Source organism: Tyto alba, unplaced genomic scaffold (assembly GCF_018691265.1).
Source record: "Tyto alba isolate M040663 unplaced genomic scaffold, T.alba_DEE_v4.0 Super-Scaffold_1, whole genome shotgun sequence".
Classification (NCBI taxonomy): Eukaryota; Metazoa; Chordata; class Aves; order Strigiformes; family Tytonidae; genus Tyto; species Tyto alba.
In genome coordinates, this window is record NW_024881261.1 from 30,753,022 (window position 1) to 30,774,329 (window position 21,308).

Genomic DNA, 21,308 nt, shown 5'->3' on the forward strand with positions numbered 1-21,308 from the left:
ACAACTGACATTAAAATAACCCAAACCTTTTTATATTTTAGCATATTAGCATATCTGACATTAATTCTCCATATTTTATCTTGCATTTTACTATTTAGTAAAATAACTATGACTGGGATTTCTTCCTTGCTCTATCATGAGCAACAAACACCAGACGAACCACTTTTCACAGACAGAACCAGTTGGCTGGCAGCATACTAGACTAATGTATACTAAGTTAATAGGTAGACTAAGAGAAAATACAGAACATGTTCAATATAACACTGTACAAACACTCTGATAGAACTTCCAAGGCATGTCTACTCACCCTCTTTATCAGGAAGTTAGTTTGAAATGTAACGTAATATACAGACCACGCAATGACCTGTACAGCTCTATTTCCAATTGGCGACCACTTACAAAACAGACAGATTTCCACACACCACTCCAACTAAAACAAGGGCTTGTTTAAGCATAGCATCTCATCTTGATTTAGACATATCTAAACCTGTTCTGGCTGAGAATACGGTTCAAGAAAATACTGAACTATTATGCAGTTTCAAAAGCCAAACTACAGTCGAGACTGAAAGACTTGTATCAATGCAAGTTCAAGGCTTTGCATGATAAAATTTAACCTAGACCTGTTAAATGAAGAAAGGAAAAGTAGCTTCTCTATTTTTAATTTTCAACTCATCTTGGTTCCAGACAAGCTGCAGGCATCCACTTTAACACTAATATGACAGCCTGCACATAACTCTTAAATCGATATAGAATAGTGCTCCATATTTCCTGTTAAATTAATTTTCTGAAGATGAAAGCAAAGAAGCAATTTAAAGATGAAATAATAACAGATTTTAGTGGATAAGGGAAAAGCAACTGATGTCATCTACCTGGACGTGTGCAAAGCATTTGACACTGTCCTACATGACATCCTTGTCTCTAAATTGGAGAGACATGGATTTGATGGATGGACCACTCGGTGGGTAAGGAATTGGCTGGATGGTCACACCCAAAGAGTTACGGTCAATGGCTCAATGTCCAAGCAGAGAGCAGTGATGAGTGGCGTTGCTCAGGGGTCTGTGTTGGGACCGGCGCTGTTTAACATCTTTGTTGGCCACAGGACAGTGGGACTGAGTGCACCCTCAGCAAGGTCACCGACAGCACCGAGCTGTGTGGTGGGTGACACGCCGGAGGGCAGGGATGGCATCCAGAGGGACCTGGGCAGGCTGGAAAAGTTGGGCCCCTGCAAACCTCATGGAGTTCAACAAGGCCAAGGGCAAGGTCCTGCCCATGGGCCGGGGCAATCCCAAGCACAAATACAGTCTGGGCAAGAATTGGATGGAGAGCAGCCCTGCAGAGAAGGACCCGGGGGTATTTGGGATGGAAAACTGCCTGTGAGCCAGTAATGTGCACTCACAGCCCAGAAAGCCAACTGTGTCCTGGGCTGCATCAAGAGCAGTGTGGCCAGCAGGTCGAGGGAGGGGATTCTCCCCCTCTGGGGAGACCCCCCTGCAGTGCTGGGGCCAGCTCGGGGGCCCCCAACAGCAGAAGGACACGGAGCTGCTCGAGCGGGGCCAGAGGAGGCCACGAAGATGCTGGGGGGGCTGGAGCAGCTCCCCTGGGAGGCCGGGCTGAGAGAGTTGGGGGGTTCAGCTTGGAGAAGAGAAGGCTCCGGGGAGACCTTCGAGCGGCCTCCCAGGGCTTAAAGGGGGAGGGACTCTTTATGTAGGTTTAGGACAAGGGGCAAAGGGTGTAAACTGAAAGAGGGTAAATTTAGACTACATATAAGGAAGAAAATTCTTTCCTGTGCGGGGGGTGAGACACTGGCCCAGGGTGCCCAGAGCAGCTGTGGCTGCCCCCTCCCTGGAAGGGTTCAAGGCCAGGTTGGACGGGGCTGGGAGCACCCTGGGCTGGGGGAAGGGGGCCCTGCCTGTGCCGGGGGGGGGTGGAATTACATGAACTTTAAGGTCCCTTTCAACCCAAACCATTCTATGATTCTATGGCTTACAAGCTGAAGTCAGGCCACAGGACTTCATTGCCACCACTTTTACTATACAGCACTGTCAGTAATAACACATTTTGTGTTTTAAAAAGAAAATATTTTAAAATAAAATACTAATTTTGGTTTTTATAATGATTTTAATAATATATTAAAATGTCAAATCTGGAGTGACCAAAGACAGTGCTTGTGCATCACAATTTCTCCTTTTTGGCACCATAATAGGTTCTTCCAGGACCAAATTAATTCTGGTTTTCCAGAATGCTAAAAAAATTTTTTAAAATAAAAAAAAAAAAAAAAAAAAACAAAACAAAACCACATTGGGGATGACAGGGTCTTTAGTGTCATCTGAAACAAAGCAGTGATAACTTTTTTTTTTTTTTTTTTTTTGAAACTTTGCTACTTTCTCTCAGAATTCATAAGCTTTTCATGTTCTGTCATGCAAAAACCAGAACGCGTACAGGAATGATTTTGGCACACACAGAACATCTGTGCTTTGTACTGCAGCACTGCATATTTACTGAAGCATCACCTCATGTTTAAAGTGATACAACCTTATGGAAATCCAAGAGTTCCTGAAAGCAATTCTGTAACTTGAGTCGAGCAGTAGGTACTCCTGTAACTAGCTGCATTTTTAGAAGCAACTCTCAGAAGAAACTTCCTACCAGAAGGTTTCTCAAAAATGAAAGCAGAAGACAGGACAAAGAAAATATACAGAAAAATCAAACACTAAAATACTTTCTATACTACCAGAGACCTTTCATAAGTTACCTGCCTGGAACAATCAAGGATAGGCAACATTTGCAATCCTTCTCTTGCTTGTTGTGCCAGAACTAGGCTGGAAATTTTGTTTCCCCTCACAAACTGAGGCATTGCCTCAGTTGCACTCTCAGACACATCCTCCATCTCATTCAGAAGTCTAGCACATTTTTTCTATGCTCATGAGGGCTTTGGTATGATGCTTTCTGATCAGTCACAATACTCTGTACTAAACTATCTGTGGAGTTCAAAGAAATTTGTACTGACATGACAGCAGTCACCCACGCTCCAAACAAATTATATTTACTCAGTAAACATCTAATGTATTTTCTAGTAGGTACTTTCCTTTAATTAAAGCTGACAAACTTCAAAGAGAACCCCTGATTTGTGTAAGCACCTCTCTATTTCCAGTCTTAAGCACTCCACTGCCTTTATATAATCAAGGGTCAGAACTGCTTCTTTCCCTACTGCCAGAAATAGAAAACACAGCAGGAAAGAGGCAGTAGAGGTACTTACAGTAAAATTAAGTAGAACGTGCTTTATCTAATACTTGCACTGTGTTTTATGTCTGGTCCAAAAAGCTTCCCTACATATCAAAGAAAAATTGATTCAGTGTCTATCAAGTAGAAAACCACCTTTTAAACAAACCAGGTAGATTGAAGAGTAGACAAAAATCAATCAGATGGTCTTTTATTCGAGTAGAGAGGAGCAAGGAAATTGATTAGTGCAATTTCTCAAAGATGTGCCCTCTTAGCAACCAGAATAACCTCTGCAAAAGCAGACCCTAGTGCATTACACACTGTTCCAGCAGTAAACTAAAATGATCACCACTGGATTATGTGTATACAAGTCAAGAATTCTACACTTCCTGTGTTTTCTTCTGATAACTTCAAACAGACTTCTTCAAGTTATACAGAAGGAGTAAGTATCAGAGGCTAGAATCCAAATTTGGTATGAAATTTACCTTAAGTTCCTCTTAGGAACTTAGCAATAAACTCTTGTTTATTGCTCCTTTTGACTAGCTTTCAGATGTCCCCAGTCAAAACAAGTGTCAAGCATAACGACCTAACAGTAATTTAGATTACCAGAATCTTCACCTAATGTATTGATTAGTATAGATTTCTGGTGTGGTTCAAAACCATAAGATTTGGGGATTTTATAAAATGTTTATAATCATCATTCATCAGAAGGTGAATTCACAGGAACCTCACATGTGATCTCAGAGTAGAAATTCCATCCTAAAATTTGGGCCTCCTTACAAGTGCTCAAAGAAACTATTTCATGATACCAGCAATCAGAAAAGGTAGAAGCTTCCCTGAAATCTTATTAAATCACCTCAGTCCAGTGAAACAAAAGGAGACAAATGGCTATTGCAAGTAACAAGGCATACAGTGTACACACCAAGTTTGTCAATTGTAGTGATTAAGTCAGATGGAACAAATGAATCCAAGTCTGCATCCAGAATTCCAAGGGGATCCAGCTGAGCCACATGATGACCGCGAATCTGAAAAAGGAAAGTGAGAGAAAATGAAATCACACTAACAAAAGTCAGACAAAGGGAAAAAGTCACTGATATTTCTCCATAGTATGTATATCAGCCACGAAGTCAAATAAGCAAACACCACCAATGTCACTAGAGTGTCATATTTCTCAAGTTTTCCCATAAGAACAGAAAATAATCAGGATATCTCTGGATATGCATATACTACCTCTATTAAAAACTGCTGACTACACATTAGAACCTAACCTTTATTTTGTCTGACATACAATTTAAACTGGAATTACACTGAAGTCTAAGTAAACTACTAAAGATAGTACTTTAAATCTCTGGGTAAAATTAAGAAACTGTGACTAGTCTATAGATCCTATCATTCACTAAGTCAGACAATTTGTATTTTTGCCTGATTCCTCCTTTCTGCACCTGTAGAATACTAATATACAGTATTGCTGATCTAAAACATAGATTGGTGCTGAAGGAGTTTATATTGGAAGTGAAGGGATCACTCTTCATGAGCTCTGCTCCACATCAGATAACATCAGATACCATTTATTTTCATTCATGAAATTTCGATAAATTCATCTATGATAAAATTGACATTCAAGACACCAAAGAACAAAAATTTGACGGGAATTTAGCCAGCTTTCAAATATCAGTATGACTAGTGTTAATGCATGCCACAAGTTGCTATAAACTAGTGCCTTGTATTAACATATCATATTGCCACAGAAGAAATAACTAATTGATTCAATAGAGCCACAAATAAAAAACAATTTTTAAAATATGTCTTCAGTGCATGATTCTCATGTACCAAATTAGTTCAGTAAAAGATTTTTATAGATGAATATATCAATATTTTTCTCCTTAGTATTTTTCTTTTTAAGGACAAATTCAGGTAACTTGGGTAGAATTTCATTCACACTACTAGTTTCCTAATTGTCTCTGGAAAAAAAACTATTAATAAACCAGAATATTGAATAATGAATTGCATCACACAGTAATAGAGTGTGATCAAAGTGCTATTCATCAAGTGACTTGTAAAAACATTATACAAATGTTCTGTATTTGCAGAAGAGTTCATAACAAAATGCTTTCCACTCATAAGCAAACAGAAATAGGGCATCTTTTTCAGAATCACCAGCCCTGTAAATTCAGCCTGGCCTCTGAGATTCTTTGCATCTCATGAATCACTAGTAATAAAACTCTGACATGCGAAAGGATGCCCATAGCAACATCTGTGCCACCTCATTGTTTACAGCAGCACAAAGTCTATCTGACTGGAAGTAAGCAAACAATTCTGTCTCAGGCATCATCAACAGGAAAGAGTTCACCTCCCTAAGCTGCATCTGCTCTGTGGTATTAGGTGGAAGAGGAAGAGAATTAGCAACAACACCAAAACCAAGAAGAGCGAATTAGTAAAGTGCTGTGCCATATCACACTACAGGATCAGTTTGGTCTTTAAATAAAATACAGTATTTTCCTCAATATCAAGGTTTTTTTTTAATAAATTCCACTTCTTTCACTGGATACAGAACATATTAACAGCAAAAATCAGAGATCAACCTTGTGAAAGCATATGCATGAAAATTTTCATCAATTGCCACAAATTTGACTAAATGCAAGCATGGACTACCTGAAACCAGACTTTAAAATCATATTTTCTAGACACAGATGGAAAAAAAAAGTTATAAAAGGAGACTCAAGAAATTAATTTATCTAGACTAATTTTTGTTAAACACACACATTTTGCTGGAAATCCTTCTTTCAGTGAGTCCGGTGCTCTGCATTAGAAAAAGCAATAGATTAACTGCCTTTTCAGAAGACCAGCTCAACAGACCACAAAGCAGTTTACCACAAAAACCATAAAATACTGACAGGTTTGAGAAATGAAAATTCTGTATCCTTCTCCATTTCATTTCATTATCAGGCAAAGGAAGGTCACAAATTGATCGTATCCCTTCAACACTGAATTTAGAGGGTATTAAATACCTTTTAAAAACAGACCGTTGCCTTAGGCAATCCTCTTTCATCGTTTGTTGCAGACACATGGGTGCCTGCCATTTATACAGACGTTTCAGTTCCATCACTTGAGTCAGACAGCACACTCTTTCAAATCCAGGAAACAAAATGGCAATCCCTGAGCTATTTTCCAGTAAATGGTGTCAAAACAGCCTAACGTTCTCAAATTTTCTCTAATTCTTCAACAAATTTTTACTGCAAGCAAAAGTAAGTGAATAGACTGAAGTGGCTGTTTTCTACATAGCTATTTCTAAGCAAATTTCATCTATTCTTTATATTCACAATCCTTTCTACTCTTTTACAACACCTCTCCAACAGCAGGATTAACATGGTTCGTATCTGATCCAATGATCACAATGCAATGTGTACAGAAAAAAAGTTTTTTTAAAGAAGTTCCTCTTCTATTCCTCTGATGATAGCATGCCGGAGTTAAAAATTCTTAGTGCAGAGCAGAACAGATCTACTCAAGTCAAACTGTAGCCAAATTCTTGGGAAGTTACATACTTTAAAAAAAGACAAAAAAAAAAAATTAAAAATCAAACACAAGTTTAAGTAAAAATGTTTAAACTTGTTTTACATTTAGAAAACACTTAACCAAAACCACTGTGCTAAAATCCTTCTTCTTTTAGAGGAAAAAAGGAAATTAGATTTAATTCCTTAATTTAATAAAAGGGTTAAAAATTCTGTATGTGAAACAAAGTCAGCTTTGATGAACAGCTCTCAAAGACATTCATCAAAGCTGACCCAAACTTAGTACCAAAATTCAACTTCCAGTTAACTCATTATTTCTCCTCTCTCTTTTTAGCTATAATGCTGCTCAAATCAGGAATCTCAAAAGTCACACTAGATGCATGAGAAGGCAAGCACATTTCCTCCCTTCTTAAAGAAAGGTAGTAACATTTAGAACTGTAATACAAACTTTCCCAGAGGCGAAGACAGACTTGGATCATGGAAATGTTTGCTGTTAAAGGGAGGGAATTTCACAGCACACATCAAGAGATTCATTAGTACCAGTATATCCAGAAAAACTCCCTTCATATGAAGCAAAACTATTTCAGAAAACTTAGTTTTCCAATTTGATCAAGAAATTTACTGAATCAGACACATGCACACATGAAGAAACTCTTAATACAGTCAAGTAAGCCAAAAGAATAATAAAGGCTAAGTTTTGACATGTTTGGCTCCTGCTCCTGGTAAACAGGCAAAATCCAATAGATTCATGTTTCCTTTCACAAACAACTATCTCCATAAAGAGCTTCCAGGTTAAATCAGATGACCAGCGTCAGGGTTGTGGGTGATCTGAATCCTGACTTTGCTAAGCCAGAGGAGCATCCCAGTCTGAATCCAGAACCTCAGTGTTCAGACAGTGTGCAGGGAAGAAAAGACTGTCTAGTTCCAGACATTTTGGATCAGAAGCAAGACAACAGGCAATAGTTATGACCAGAAGACAAACCAGAACATAAAAAAGATCATTTGCAAAAGAGAGACCCTCCCACACCAACCCCAAAGCACACTTACTTGGTATGCTCTTATCAAAGACTGCACAGCAAGGTGATCTTCAACAAGCTTTTCAGCTTTACCTGGTGTCTGGGCCAGGCCATGGCTCTGAAGAAATGATGGCTTTCTTTCCAACTGATCTGGTATATTGGGATCATACAATTGGCCAGCATTAGCACTTCGGAAAAACAAATCCCAGGACTGGACATATGTACAGAGAAGGAAAGAATAAGGAAAATTTATTAACCCAAACAAAAGCCTCAACCAAAAGCAGCTCCTTCAAGCTGCAAATGGTACCTCACTACATTACAGTATTAAGTACCACTAATAGCCAGCAAAAAGTGAGCACTGATATGTCCACATCTCAATAGCAACTGTGTGTTTCATTTACACAGAATCCTTTTCATCTCATTTCTTACACTGAACTTGTTCAGAAAAAACAACTCTCTAGCATGTATGAGTGAAAAGCATCTTCATACATTACTTATTCACACAGCTCTTTGTAATTGTGATGTTTATTCAGGCAATCATACATTACTTATTCACACAGCTCTTTGTAATTGTGATGTTTATTCAGGCAATCAGTAATGGGTATGATATTATGCTGCTGGTAAAGAGGTATCAAACCTATAAAACAGAAAACCTTAATAAAATAAATTAAACCATTCCTTTAAAGATACTTAAAGAATTTATGATAATTCAAGACACTCACTGAATATACTAAATCAGAATCAGTCCTTAAGGGCCTTTCTTGAAGAAAGAGTTCAAAAGCAATTACAGCTCTTCTGAGTGAGGCTTTTGGTCTAAGATCCTTTCCTCACTAGCTCAGGCTACCTTACTAAGAAAGAAATTATGGATCTGGTTTCAGGTGCCAGTCATAGCTTTAGAAGAGTACATATTTCAGAAACTGAATCACAACAAGTGAAAGGTCCTTTTCTTTCCATCTGTACTTCTCCAGAAGCCACTTCCTCTGCATACGCCCAAATCTGTTTTTCCTGAACCGTTTCCATTCTGACGAGGTGGTCACTGTCCCGGGTTAGAAGGGTATTAGATATATGGATGCCAACAGACATCAGCGGAATGGGATAAAACAACTGAGATGCTTATACCCAACAAAGAAGAAAGCCTGCACTAGCAGGGGACTAATCAATACTTGTGGTTACCTTACAGTTTCCATAAGAGGTAATGGAAGCTTATAAATCACTTTCCTCAGTTTGGCTAAGTAAGGAAATAAAGAAAGCTATTTCAAAACTTTAAAATTTTTGTGACTGGAATAGAACCGAAAAAGCTAAATTTCATTTTGTACAGTCCATGTTATTTATCCTGGCTGTGAGCTTGGCATTAATGAATTTCAAGGAATCAGTGCCAGAAAAGACAAAAAGTAGAGCAAAGATTTGATTTTTAAAATAACATTGCTTAATATATTAATTACAGAGTACACAAAAGAATCAAAAGGATGTAATATCAACACCACACGACAAAAAGATATTTAGAAAATTCTGGTTTCGGCAATTTTACAGAGTTTTTAACAAAGTCTTCATATTGAAATTTCTACAAGCTTTAAGGTGTTCAGAAACACTATGAGAGGGGCAGCATACAAGAGCTAAACATCACCCAACTTTCCCAGTTGAAGTTATGGAAGTGGGGGAACTCACTGAGCCTGTGGGCAGGAACTTTGGCATTAGCATGAAGCCACTGCATGAGAATACTGCTTTAATACACCTCTCTTACTTCTTTATTAATACAAAGCTGCACTGATACAAATACAATAAACTTGCTTCATTTAGCACCCTGCTCTTACAGACTTGATCTAAACATAGCCTAACATTTATATGCCATGACAAATTAAGGAAAACAGATCATATTTGCTGGTCAGTTCCAGACACACTGATGACGAATTCACTCCTCCTTTCTGCTCTCATTTATGCTCACTTCCTAGACTCTTCTTACCTTGACACCTTGCTAGCTGCACTGAGATTAGAAGTCCGAATTTACACAACATCCTAGAAAAGGTCTACAGGAGTCTATTAGTGTAACTGCATTTCCTCTGGTATTCTCTCTATACACCTTACTCTGTACTAAGAACAGTATGATTATACATCACCTAGCCTGAGAATTTGCAGATCCCAGACAGTGCAAAACAGATACAATCCCTTCGTGTTACAACTAAGGCTACTTAGGCAGGAGGAATCATTTTGGCCATACGCAGTTATTAACTTTCATTAAATTAAGAAATTCCAAACTTGAATCCATGGCAGATTTGACATTTGGTATTCATCCAAATGTTAAAGTTCCTTCCTCACCTTTTCCAACACCACGATACACATACAATGATGATGATAATATAACTATTCATTTGTTGAGTCAAAAGCTTTTCATTTAGATCTAAAAGTTATCACAGCAGAGTCACACAAATAACTGAATATGTTTTTAGACAAGTGCTCTGCTGAGACAGTTGCTAAGAAAACCTAAATAGGCTTGCCTGACAAGCTATCCGTTCAAGGAGAGTAAGTATAAGACTCTTTCTTCATGCAAACTCACAAATATAAAGAAATAGCTTCAAAATGTTTACATCTGAAAATGCAACGAGCTGGAACAGAAGGAACCCACACTATTTTTCCTATCGCATTTTTGAACTTATTGATTTGCTGGGCAGGCTTGACATTTAATCAGAGGGGAGGGAAAATACATCATTTGGCTACAGAAAATTAGTTTTTTCTAGATATACATCCATCAAAGCCTTTACAAATTTCTCTAGTGTCTTTCAAGATTGATACCAGATTATTGTCTTCCATTCCTGTGTATCAATGTCAGTCTTTGGCAACAGCATTTGCCATGTGACTGAACAGACAGAAGACCAGCTTGGTCTCACAGCAAACCTGCAGGTTCTCAACAAAATTAGTAAAGTTCTTAAAGAAAATGGTAGAGGAGACTTATAATAGAAAAATATATCTGTAAAAAATAAATTACCATAGTGATATATTATACATTCCTTTTCTTTTATCCTGTCAGCAAATCATACTGTAGTTAACCATTATTTTCTCAAGTAATATAATACGATTCAGATGATTCAGTGGCAGTATTATACTCATATAATAAACAGTGCTGCACTTAAAATAACAAGTAACATATTAGTTATCTTGACGGTTTGTTTTTTTTTTCTAGTGACATCACAATATTTATCAACAGCAGTGAGGACAGTAAAGCCTTAGAAGACACACACTGAGCAGCACAACATAATATAAAAAAAAAAAAAAGCCAAAACAAAACAAAAACCCCACACTTCTTCCAAGTACATAAAACAAGGAAGTGATTATACACTCATGGTAGAGCAGCTGCATACAGGACAACATGGCAGGCATTATGTACTCAATATCCAACCATGTCATTTTGTAATTAATCTTGTGATAGTAATAACTGAGCCTTGTCAAGCTTCTCCCTTATGATCTATGGCCCTGACACCACACTTCAAGGAGAAATAATGATGCCTTTTTCAAAGTTCACGTCATTTTATTCTGATTGTTGTTTTGGCTACTCTAAGGATAGGAAATTCGAAAGACAAGGAAAAGCAGGAAATCATCAGGAATGGATTTTCACAAAGAATAAAAGTTCCTATGGATATAAATCCATATTCCTTGATATATAACCAGAGTAAACATAGAAAGAAGAGATTCTCAGGAAAAATGTTAGTAACACTGAATACGCTCATTGGAATGTGACAGCCATATTTCAAACAGTTTTAAATAAGCATACATGGGAAGAGAACTCCAGTCACATTTTCTGAGAGGGAAATAATTTGAGGAGACTTGATTCATTGGATTTCCTAAGTAAAAGTGAATAGAGTAAGATTTTTAAAGGCCAGGAAAAATAAAGATTTTCATCTCTTCAGCTAGAAGGAGGTACATTCCCTCTGATAAGAAGGAGATATCCAAGAAGAAACTTGAAGAAAAATAGGAAATAAAGAGGAAAAAGAGGAAAAAGAATGTAAGATCTAAATGCCTAACACAAATTTGCTCTCCAAACCACACTGGACATACTAGATAAAACAATGAAATATGAGTGATTTGCAGAGACAAATTACTAACAATACCACAACCAACATCATATAAGCCATTGGTGTCTCTTAACATTCTTTTCCAACACTTCCAGCACTTTCTGTAGCAGAATAACAAAATCACAACTCACCTACAGTCATACTACAACAGCATGATTTTTTTTGTATTTTTAAGAAAACAGGGTGAGTTCAACTCTCAACTTTTTTAATCTGTTTTATTAAAGCCCAAACAGAACAATTTCTGTCAACAAAAATCTTGGGTAGGTATTTACAGCTTTCAGCTGATGAAATCAGATGGTTTTCAATAAATCAAAAATTAATTTTGTTGATGAAATAAAGTAAAATTAATCGGCATCATCTTCCTCCCCCCCTTTTTTTCTAGGACATGAAAATCCTAATTATTTAGGCAAGAATATCTGTAAAGTAATCCATGATGTCCATCAATCATATTCTTTTAAGCCTCATAAACCAGGCACACAGTGAATTTGCCTCAGTTCATTACTGTTGTAAGCATATTACATAGAGTTAACCTGGAAAAGAATACACACATTTTTAAAATGTGTCTTAAATTAGCTGGGATCCACCCACTAGGCCACACCCTGGGTATTTACATTCCTCTGTCAATTCACTTCTGCTGATGTACCAGTCGCTGTTCAGCCAGCAAACTGCATCACCTCATCAGGATCCATTACCCAACTGCGCCTGAACTGCCAGGAGAACTGGGTAGCCTTTCGGCAGGATTTTTAGCATTTCCACCTACCCCCAAGTATCGGCAAAATAACGAGCAAGTCTAAACTAAGTAGAAGCCTTTGCTCCCTGCTAGGGCGGTTGAGCCGGGAAAGTTTCCGGCCCCCGCGGAGGCGGCGGGCGGGCAGTACGCGGGCCATCGGGCGGGCTGGGCCCGGCCCTTCAGCACCCCGGCCAGCTCCGGGGGGGGCGGCCCTTCAGCACCCTGGCCAGCTCCGGGGGGGGGGGGGCGGCCCTTCAGCACCCCGGCCAGCTCGGGGGGGGGGGGGGGCGGCCCGCTCCTCAGCACCCCGGCCAGCTCGGGGGGGGGGGGGGAGGGGGGGGGGGTGCGGCCCTTCAGCACCCCGGCCAGCTCGGGGGGCGCGGCCCGCTCCTCAGCACCCCGGCCAGCTCCGGGGGGGGCGGCCCGCTCCTCAGCACCCCGGCCAGCTCCCGCTCCCGCTCCCCCGGCCCCGGCGCCCCCCGGCCCCCGCCTCCCGCATGAACTGAAAGCATCTGCACGTGCTACCCAGCTCTACCCTGGCTGGAACGTTAGCTGGCAGTTACACGACGAGGAACCAAAGGCAGATGGGATGGGAGAAGGAGCCACCCCAGGAGAAGGTCCCTTCAGTTCCAAGTTAAGGCATAACACAAAAGACCGAGGATCTATCTGCTAGTTAAGTAACATTCAGTCTTCAGAGTTGTCACTGCATTATGTCACCTTCCAACAGGGCTACATTCATGTGCAACATACAAAAAAAAAAAAAAAAAACCAGCTACAAAACTGCTTTTTTCTGGTGTCTTTTTTTTTTTTTTTTTCTTTTTTCCCCACAACATGCATCACTTCCTCATGCTCTAGATAGATTATCAGACAGAGCAACAACTTCTAAGTGACATATTGCTTTATGTGCCTCAAGAATAAGGGAACACACAGCCCATTTGGTAAACATCTGGGGCACAATTCACATTAGTTCTCTGGAAAATGACTTGTCTGTCTCAGAATTTATCAGACTTCTCATCAGCTTCTTAAGTTACTATACATGTATCACCATAAGAGAGCCTTCCTTGTCAGCAGAAAGCTTGTTAAAAAATAGGCCTATGTATTCTGCCCACAAGAAAGGATTTGGGCAATAGATATAAAATAAAAAAAAAAAAGTAAACAAGTGTATGTCGCCTGGAGAGAGAGGGAGAGAGACAGAACAAAATAGTTTTCAAAATGCTTAAGAAGGCTTTTCTGACAGTTTCAGATTCAGTTTTAAGGTTACAATTTCCACAGCTACCTAAAGGAAACTGAATGTTCAGAAGGCCCAATGTCAACACATACTATTTAAATATAATGTTTGTTCTGGCACAACCTTATTACAAAGAAAAAAACTTAAAAGCATTTTATTTCTTGGGTCTTCTTCTAGATGTAACTAATTACTTAACAGACTGCTTGAACACCATTTCCAGAGAGGAATGCTGAAAGTTTCTGAGCAGCTTACTATTTCTGATCTAGACTTCTCATTCTTTTCACTCAGCTCACCATGTCTGTGGCTCCTCTGTACTTTTTTAGCTGCAATATCACATCTTACAATAATCAATATGTGGGAAATTAGTTTCACATTTTTCATTTCATACAAGATCTTTTTCTGGACATTTTACAGAACAAGTTAAAAAAGAAAAAAATCGATTCTGCTCTTAACCTAATGTTATCACTTACAGTCAAGTTGTAGACTTACCTTATGTACACTTTTAGGGTTTTCAAGCCATGCATAATACATTTCCTCCACATAACTTGAATTACTCCCACTCAGGAACGGTTCTGAAGTTGCTGATGAAACATACCGTTGGCCATGTAAAAATACCCTCCTGGCTGTATCTTGCTTTTCCAGAAGTTTAATGCCATGCCACTTCAGCGTAGCCGCAAACAACTTTAGATGACTCATGTTTGCTTATTGGACAGAAGATCCAAGTCTATTAATAAAGACAAAAATAAACCTAATCAGAAAATGAGAAAATGAATTGCAGTCACATTTCAGCCTCACAGCGAAAACTGAGGTTTATGGCTAGAGTGCTCTTCAGCAAAGCTCTGGCCTAGGAGTGAAGTTCTCTTCAGGAGAGAGGCCACTCCAAGACTGATTCTGTAATTGATAACATCATCCTGGTTCCCGAGGCAATCATGATATGGCTTGTAGCACATGTCCCCTAAGCCCTGGTCCCCTGGCAACAAATGAGTCTGCTAATCACTGACTTCTCTGGAGCTCGTGGCCACCGTAACTGCTGTCTCTCAGCTGTAGAAACCTGCGGCCTTTTACCAGGCCAAGCTGGAGTGGGTTCAATGAACAGCGTCAACCGCAAACGCAGTGTTTGAAAAAAAAGCCTGCTACCTCAAATTTATGCCATGAATAATGGAACTGACAAAATAATTAAAGTGCTAGCTAAGTGTTCATATTGACTTTAGCCTTTCATCAAACAGTGGTACACTAAGAAAAGGCTCCGTTTATTTTGCTTTCCTAACTAGCAACATTTATCTTGTCCTTCCAGTGACCTCCTATGAGCTTTTGAACAAGGAGAGCAGATTCCCTGTAATTTTGAACACAATGAGAAAAACAATAAAGGTTAAATCTTGGGCATCCTGAACACCATCAGCTCCAGTGCTAGCAAAGGGAATCAAAGCTTGCCTTCAGAATGAAAAGAACAAATGTAGCTTACAGTTAGACTGAAAATAGTATAATCTTAATGCTGAAGTTGCTAAAATTGCAAAGGAATAGCAATAATGTGAAAATAAATTATTAGTTTTGTTTTCACTTTAGAATCATTTGGAAAGCTGCAAGAACATAAAGGGTAGGATACTAATTAAGAGGAAGAAAAAATAAGATTTAACTCTGAGGTGTCTCAACTGTATTGTTGTCCATCTAGAGAAATAGTTTATTTGGTCAAAATGTAAAATCCAAGTTTTCTGTTGTTTAGTGTGACTAGTTGAACAATTGCTAAAAACAAGCAAAAGTACTGAGCTGCCAAATGAACTTTGAAGTGTTTTAAAAACACTGTAATTTGGAGTCATAGATCAAATTTTATGTTACCTATTACATACAAGGATTAGTTTATTTCTAATTGAAGAAGTAATAGATACCTTAAAAGTTCCATATGAACATTTTCTGTATATAAATCCCATTAAATGATTTTCTCACTGTTTTTCCTCTTCCACCTCTCCCTCCAAAAAGCAAGACATATGGTTATAAAATTCCTACATTTCTAAGAGATAGGAAGAGCTATATTTTTCATCATCTGATTTAAAAATTAATATTGGTCTTTAAAAAGAAAAAAAAAGGTTCCCACTGAATAAAGCAGTATTACTGCATCGCTTTTTTAACATGACATTTTTAACTCAACATCCATTCTGAAAGCTGGATCACCTTCCCAGTCGCAACTGTAACCGTATCATCTCAGCAGTGAATTCTCCTCCTCTATTACACCAAATTCCCGTCCCCTCTTTCAAGATTTCTGCAGTCTCTTCACTCTCATCCACTAGCAGATCTGATGCCTGGCTCATACCACCAGCTACCATCATCCATTTACTGAATTTTCCCAATAAGCACTTGTTCACATTCTCCATGGTTCCCAGATACATGAAAAGGATTCTCCCCAGGCACTATCACCAAAACTAGCATACAATCCTCCTTTAAAACTACAAAACCCCACATGCTTCTCTCCCCAGTTGACATTTTCAGCAAATTTGCAATACTCAGGCTACTAGTATGATGAATCCCCTATACATTAGCATTATATCCTATCTACCTATGGTCACTTGTCATTTCCCAGATTTAAAGCTTATTACATCACTGATTTCCTCCTGTGTCAACACTCTGTCTATGGTCAGGGCCTCTAGGCAACTGTAGGAATATAAACACTATCAGCACCATTTTGAAAGCATAAGTTCTGCAAAAGCTCAGAGCAACTGGGACAATACTGACAGACTTAATAAATTGTCTGTATACATAATTCTCTTTAAGATGTAACAGCACTACAAACACCATGCATGCATCATGTCCTTTTGCAAAATTTGGTAAGGTTTCAACATGGTATAACGGTAATAACTGAGAGGTCACCATGGCGCTTAGGACTTTATGGCTGTGCCCATTCTGATAGAAAACAGTACTCCACCTAGCTTATTCCATGCAAATCTCATCCTCTATTACCAAACTTCTGCACACATACCTCAGGGGAGGATGCTCATTCCCCTAAAGGGTTACCAACCCTCCCCTGAAGTGCTTTGAAAAGAGCTGGGAGAGAAGAGAATGAGAGGAATGTTCTTCTCACTTTATCATATTACAGTGGCAAGTTTCTTAAGTACAGGTAATTTCACATTCTTTCTTCCTAATATGTCTGCCTGGAGAATGTGTAGATCTTTCTTCTAGCAGTTAGCAAAGAACACACAACAAAGTAACAACAATTTGTCAGGGAGATTTGAAAACAGATGCAAATAACATAATATATAATAGAAACGAAGAGCTTATAAGTGATATCAGTTACTTCCCTTCAGTTCTATTTAAACTTCAAAATGGAGTCAGGGCCATACTTGAAGCTCTAACTACTGAATATGCAGTCTATAACAGCAGATATGGGCTATGTCACTCCTATGAAGATATAAAGTTCACAAGTGAAGAAAACTTATCACAGACATTATTCCTCTCTCATGAAAAAGTAATGCCTCCATTTTTATGCAGGTATGAAACAAACATGGACAAAGCCACGAACTATGTAATTCCAGTCAGATTTCAGCTACAGATTAATTTGACTCAACAAAACTGACTTCTTCCTAGTTCTGCCTTTCACACACACCACTCTTCAGCACAGATGTCAGCTGTCAGCAGCTAAACAAATCGGAGACCACCTGCATGATCATAGACCATTCCAGCCCACTCAGCCTTGAGACTGTCAGTCAAAAACCAGCACACAGGACAGCAGGCAGAAGTCAGAAACAATTAGGACTGTTCCACTCTGCTATGTTTCCTAAATCAACCCTGAAATGAAAACAGCAATTGACAAGAAGTCAAGCTGAGCTAAGAGCAACCTAAAGGAAGATATTAATTAAATCTCTACCTGAGGTCAAAAATAAGAAAGAAGCAGCGAACCAAAAGAACAACCTGATGTTCAGTGCACCAAAGCACCCTTAAAATGGTGGAAGTAAATGAAAGCCCTGAGCAGCTGGAAAATTCTGCATCTGTTCTGCAGTACAGCACTTGTGTCTCAAGATACAAGCTAGCTTCCACCTTGGCACTTTCAACTTTAGAGCTGACCGAATGTCATGGACTTTCTTGTAAATAATTTTACCCAGGTTTTGAGGGTAATGGAAGCATATGAAAGAGAGACAGCAAGATGCTTCTGATAATGAAGTGTTTATCTAGCTTTTTTCAAGGTTGCTTTAAACGTAAATACATTGCACAGGCTCGTATCACATGAATCAAGATTCTCCTGGTATTGCCAGTACCCTTACTGAGTTTCTTAACACAAACATGAAATCCCGCTACCAATGTTAACAAATGTTCTTTACGCTCTGCAGAAATAGTCATTAATATGTCTAGCCTATATTTCACAAAAACGCGCCTTTGTCCACTACCATGGTCATTTTCTTCTCTATTGCTCATACAACTCACCCCTATAGCTCTTCTTAAGATTGAATAATACTAAAGAACAAAGCTAACGGTGAAAAAAAATGAGGATAGTAAAGCAACTCCAAAAGCCAATTCAATTATCCAAAAGGGGATAACTGAAACTAGAGAGGCATGGAATACCCTTATCAAATAAGACTACTTCAGGAATATATACCTCCACATGGAAAAACGTTTATTTTCCCTCCAGCACAGATATGCCATACTGCTTAAAGAAGCATAATTCACCATCCAAAAAGCTGACCCAGAGTAAGTTATCAAGCCGTGCATTCACCACAAGGCACACATCTTGTGTAAATCCTGGGCAATGGAGGCATCTCCGTGCAATAAATGCACCCTATATGTTACTCTCCCCTCAAAAAAAACCGCCTCCAGTGGGTACCAAAGGGATAACATCACCACAGACTCAAGGCATCACAACGTTTTAAAAGAACGGAGGGGGAAATGCCTAGAAGGGGTCGGGTTGATTCTTCTGCCCCTGCTCGTAACGCAAGGACACATCCTTCCACGGCCACCCGGCCAAACCTTGCCTCACCAGTGACCTGCTCCCCTCGGCCGCGTCCAGACCCCGGGGCCAGCGCGGCTGCCACGCCGGCTCCGCGGAGCTGAGGCAGGGCGGGAGCCGGGGCCAGGAGGGGCCGGGGCCAGTGCCGGGGCCTTCCCCCCTCGCCCCGGCCCGCGGCGCCTCACCGGAAGGCCGCGCTCCGGGGCCCGGTGCGGCCCCTCACAGCCGCCCGCCCAGCGGTGCTCGACCGCCCAGCGCCCCCACAGCGGCCGCGCCCGGCCTGGCTCCCCCACACCGCCCACAGCCCGCCGCCCCTCGCCGCCGCTGACAGACCTACGGGGGCGGGGAAGCTCCGGCCCACCCGTGGGCAGCGGCACCGCCACCGCCCGGGGCGGGGCGGGGCGCAGCGCGGCGGGGGGACCGTTACCTGCGTCACGCGAAGCGCACAGCCGCGGCGGTGCGCGCGCTGAGGTCACGGCGGGGCGGGGCCGCGGGGCGCTGTCCCCTCGCACTGCATGCAGCCGGCGGGCGCCCTCGCCCGCGAGGCCACGCCCCCGCCCGCGAGGCCACGCCCCCCCGTCCCCCTCAGCGCCGCGACGCCATTGTACCAGAGGGGCTCGCACCCTGTAGGTGCGAGGCGGGGTGCGGGTGGGTAAGTGGGTGGGTGTGGCGGGGTGTGGGTGTGGGTGTGCCGCCCCAGACGGGATGCGTGACCCCCTGGTAGGGCCGCCCGCCATGGGGTGTCCGCAACAGGAGATCTACCTGGCAGGCAGGAAAACAGGACAAAACGACCACCCGTCTGCAAGATTTCCGGTGGATTGTCGGGAAAACTGGTGATAGATTTGGGCGCCTTTGCAGCTGCGCAGTGTGAGGCGTCGCGGGGACATAAGAGATTATCCCGGCCTTGGAGACGGTGTGCTACACCTTCCCGGCGTTATGCTGCAGACCTGTAAAGACAGCAGCGCAGAGAGAGTAATTGCGCTCGACGTTAATGGCAGAGGGCAGCATCAAACGTTATGTGCACATCGAAAGTCCTTTGGTGATCCCTGCCCAACAGTTTCCATTAAAAATATAAAATAAGTATAAATGAAAGCACTGATCAGATGAATAGCTGCGAAGGGAACACAGAAGGAGAACACATCTAAAGGGCAACTTGTTCACACGACTCCTGTACAGGAATGACTGGAAGTTTCATAAGGGAGATGTGAAGTATTCCAAGGACACTTACGCTTTCTCTGCAAAATACGAATGTAAAGTAGACAAATAGTAGACCTTGACAAAATGATTGAAACTATGTTTGAGGCATCTTTTTGAGTTATTGTCCCAGGTTATGTGGCCAAATATAAAAAGCAAGACAACACAGTTTTAAGTGTTCCTTTGCTGGCATAATTTTTAGTTATACCTTTCAAGCCTTCTTTTCTCCTGGACATCTTCAAATTACAAATGTCTGCCTATTTTCTGCAATAATTCAGAATATGACATATTTGCTATTTACCTGCTCTTAATCAAGTTACACAGTACATACAACCAAGGTCAATCGTACAATCAAGGTCAATACAGCCACTAACACTGATATTTCAGATAGATATTGACACCATCACATAAATACCAATGTTTGATAATTTTCTGAGTAAATAATAAGATCTGAATAATGGGAAAACTGGGCCCACCTTAAAAGGAAGGAGGAGAGGAAGAGAGCTAAAATTTGTTTTGTGCTAAGGATATGCTGCAAAAATGAGTTTAACGGGATCAGGTGGGCAGAAAAGGAAAGTATACACCTTAGGAAGGAACACAACAGGTTTCATCTGGGGCTTTGGTGCCTAATGGCCACACAGATGTTCATGAGGCTTATTGATTATTAGAATTGTTGATCAGAGTAAAATGAAATTCTTCCAGATAAAAAAAAATAAGTCTTAATCCTCACATAAGTAAATCAAAAGCCTTATTATCATCTCAGCAGTTTTCCTAGCAGCTGTATGTCTTAGAGGAATTGACAAATACTGCAAAATGAAGGTGCGAATGATTTTGTGCTAATATTTTTGTGATACAGTATTTAGCGCAGGGAATGGATTGAGCGGCGAGATGGCAGGGGCGGCGCTGCTGCCGGGGAGGGCGACCGCCACGCTGGCTGGGGGAGCCCATCACCGCTGCAAAAGGAAATGCGTGCTGAACTGGTTGCTTGCAGCTAGCCAGATGCTGGTTGAGCCTTCTGGCAAGTGCTGAAATATTGTTAGATGCTGCAGCTACTAATTGAGTTTCCACCTTATTATGAGCAGACAGAAGCCATCTTTAGAGCAATCATGTTATGCTTGCTGAACATAAATTCAATTAAAAATTATAGTGAGGACAAGCAGACCTCCCCTCTACTTCAGAGGGAAACCCACATGTCAAATCTGACTTTGAATACCATTGCAGTGACCAGGGTAAATATGCTTGGCTACATACTGAGCTATTACAGTATGGTTTAAGTTCTTATGTTGTCCTCTGAAGCCTTTGTCCAATTTCACAACATTTGTGTTTGTTTTCTTTTCTGGTTTGTTTTGCTTTGTTTTGCTTGTTTGTTTTTAATCCTTCCCACAATGGGAATTTGTGTGCTTGAAACAGCAAAACTCTGGTTT

General features: G+C 40.6%; 1 protein-coding gene across 2 annotated transcripts in view; it reads right to left on the reverse strand.

The window, feature by feature from the left end:
* Window positions 1-19,240, reverse strand: part of OGDHL (oxoglutarate dehydrogenase L) — a 57,177-nt gene extending 37,937 nt beyond the window's left edge. The window contains exons 1-4 of one of the 2 annotated variants that reach the window (XM_032994143.2): window positions 19,118-19,240; window positions 14,253-14,487; window positions 7,773-7,952; window positions 4,139-4,241 (exon numbers count right to left, since the gene is read on the reverse strand). In XM_032994143.2, coding sequence (XP_032850034.2) covers window positions 4,139-4,241; window positions 7,773-7,952; window positions 14,253-14,459 — 490 coding nt within the window. In that variant the 5' untranslated portion in view covers window positions 14,460-14,487; window positions 19,118-19,240. The other variant, XM_032994142.2, reaches the window with a different exon arrangement.
* Between the last annotated feature and the right edge of the window lie 2,068 nt (window positions 19,241-21,308).